The sequence below is a fragment of the Notamacropus eugenii genome, chromosome 5, assembly GCF_028372415.1.
Source record: "Notamacropus eugenii isolate mMacEug1 chromosome 5, mMacEug1.pri_v2, whole genome shotgun sequence".
NCBI lineage: Eukaryota > Metazoa > Chordata > Mammalia > Diprotodontia > Macropodidae > Notamacropus > Notamacropus eugenii.
This window is the reverse complement of record NC_092876.1, coordinates 28,760,699-28,762,605: the sequence shown is the minus strand read 5'-3', so window position 1 is coordinate 28,762,605 and position 1,907 is coordinate 28,760,699. Positions and strand designations below refer to the sequence as shown.

Below are 1,907 nucleotides of genomic sequence, written 5' to 3'. Positions count from 1 at the left end.
CAGAGCCCAGAGACAAGGAAGAGGCAGCCAGGGGAGAGAGGATATGGGGGGGGGGGGGGACGGGGGGCGGGGAGAGAGACAAGGAGGAAGAGAAAGAAACTGGGACAGATTCATAGAATAGACCTAAGACAAACCAAGATCAGAAGATAACAGCACAGAGAGATGAGAGGCAGAGAGAAATCGTGAGAGAGAGAGAGAGAGAGAGAGAGAGAGAGAGAGAGAGAGAGAGAGAGAGAGAGGAGAAGAAGAAGAAGAGGAGGAGGAGGGAGGAAGAGGGAGGGAGGGAGGAGGGAGGGGAGATGCAAACAACCTAGAGAGAGAGCAGACAGGGAGTGAGTGCACAGGAAGAGTTGAGTCAGAGTCAGATCAGAGTATGGGGAGCTGAAGACCTTCTGCAGAGATGTGGGGAGAGAAGTGAGGGTGATCTTCGCAAGGGAGATCTGAGGACCCAGAGAGCAAAGAAGAGGGAGTGGGCTTTAAGGAGTGGTTGGTAGGAGGGTCCCCGAGCTCCTGCCGTCCTCCTATCTGCCTCTTGAAGGGCCTTAGCCCCGAGACAGCTCCCAGCCCTTCCAGGGATGCCTGAGCAGTGTGAGAATCTCACCTACGTCCAGGGTAACGGTGGTCCAGTGACGAGCACGCTGATGTTTCTGGCTGGGGTGGTTGGCAATGGGCTGGCTCTGGGTATCTTGGCAGCCCACCGGCGGGCGCTGCGGGCGCGCTCCTCAGCCTTCGCGGTGCTGGTCACTGGACTGGCGGGCACTGACCTGCTGGGCACATGCTTCCTGAGCCCCGCTGTTTTCGTGGCCTATGCCCAGAACAGCTCCCTCTTGGGGCTGACTCAGGGGCCAGGGCTTTGTCACTGCTTTGCCTTCGCCATGACCTTCTTTGGCCTGGCATCCACACTCATCCTCTGTGCCATGGCTGTGGAGAGATGCCTGGCCCTTAGCCACCCCTACCGCTATGCACAGCTCAATGGGCATCGTTACGCCAAGCTGGCCCTGCCCATCATCTACACCTTCTGCGCCCTGTTCTGCTCCTTGCCCCTGCTGGGGCTCGGCCGGCACCAACAGTACTGTCCGGGGAGCTGGTGCTTCATTCAGATGCGCTCCGAGGAGGCAGCCGTGAGGGCCTTTTCACTGGCCTATGCCACCCTGGTGGCCCTACTGGTGGGTGCCATCATTCTATGCAATGGCTCTGTCACCTTGAGCCTGTGCCGAATGTACCAGGAGCAACGGCGGCGGAGGGGCTCCCTGGCGCCTGGCCGAGCTGGGCTGGGACCCAGGGAGGGAGAGGCCGAGGTGGACCATCTGATCCTGCTGGCCCTCATGACGGGCATCCTGGCCATCTGTTCCCTGCCTCTCACGGTGAGACCCCCTGGAAAAGGGAAGAGGAGGGGGCAGGGAGCAGCACCTTCTTTCCTTCAGTCTTCTTTGCCTTTCCTGCTGTTTCTTTTTGGGCTGTCTGGGGTTCTGTGTCCCTTACCTGCACTTTGACTATGAAAAAAGTCTTTTGCTTCTCTGGGCCTCAGTTTCCCCCCCTACAGACTGAAAAGCAATCTTAAAGGTCCCCTTCAGGTACAGCATCATGAACTGATTCCCTACCACTTTCTAGACAACCTTCCCTCCTTGTCCCTTCTCCTCTTCTCCCTATCCTATGGCCTATAACCCCTCTCATTTCCTTACATCCCCACCTGCATGTAGTCCCCCAGCCTGGACTATAGGTCACCTGGTCTACTGCTCACCTGAGGCTCTCCTTTGTATCTGGCCACCGGTGTACCTCATTTTCTTTGTAAAAAGGGGTAGTGGTGGGGGTGAGAGCTAGATTATTTGGTTAGAGTCCAAGATGGGAGATGATCTCTGAGGTCCCAGACAGCAGTGAGGTTCTCTCCTCACCCAGATGGCCTCAAG

The 1,907-nt window shown here is 57.3% G+C and overlaps 1 protein-coding gene across 5 annotated transcripts in view; it reads left to right on the top strand.

The window, feature by feature from the left end:
* The first annotated feature begins 268 nt into the window (after positions 1 to 268).
* PTGIR (prostaglandin I2 receptor) overlaps positions 269 to 1,907 on the top strand; it is a 7,344-nt gene continuing 5,705 nt past the window's right edge. For all 5 annotated transcript variants that reach the window (XR_011966875.1, XR_011966874.1, XR_011966873.1 and 2 more), the window contains exon 1: positions 269 to 1,364. Coding sequence is in view for 2 of the 5 variants with exons in the window: in XM_072608069.1 (XP_072464170.1) it covers positions 576 to 1,364 (789 nt within the window). In the remaining 3 variants the exon portion in view is untranslated. The remainder of the gene's footprint in view (positions 1,365 to 1,907) is intronic.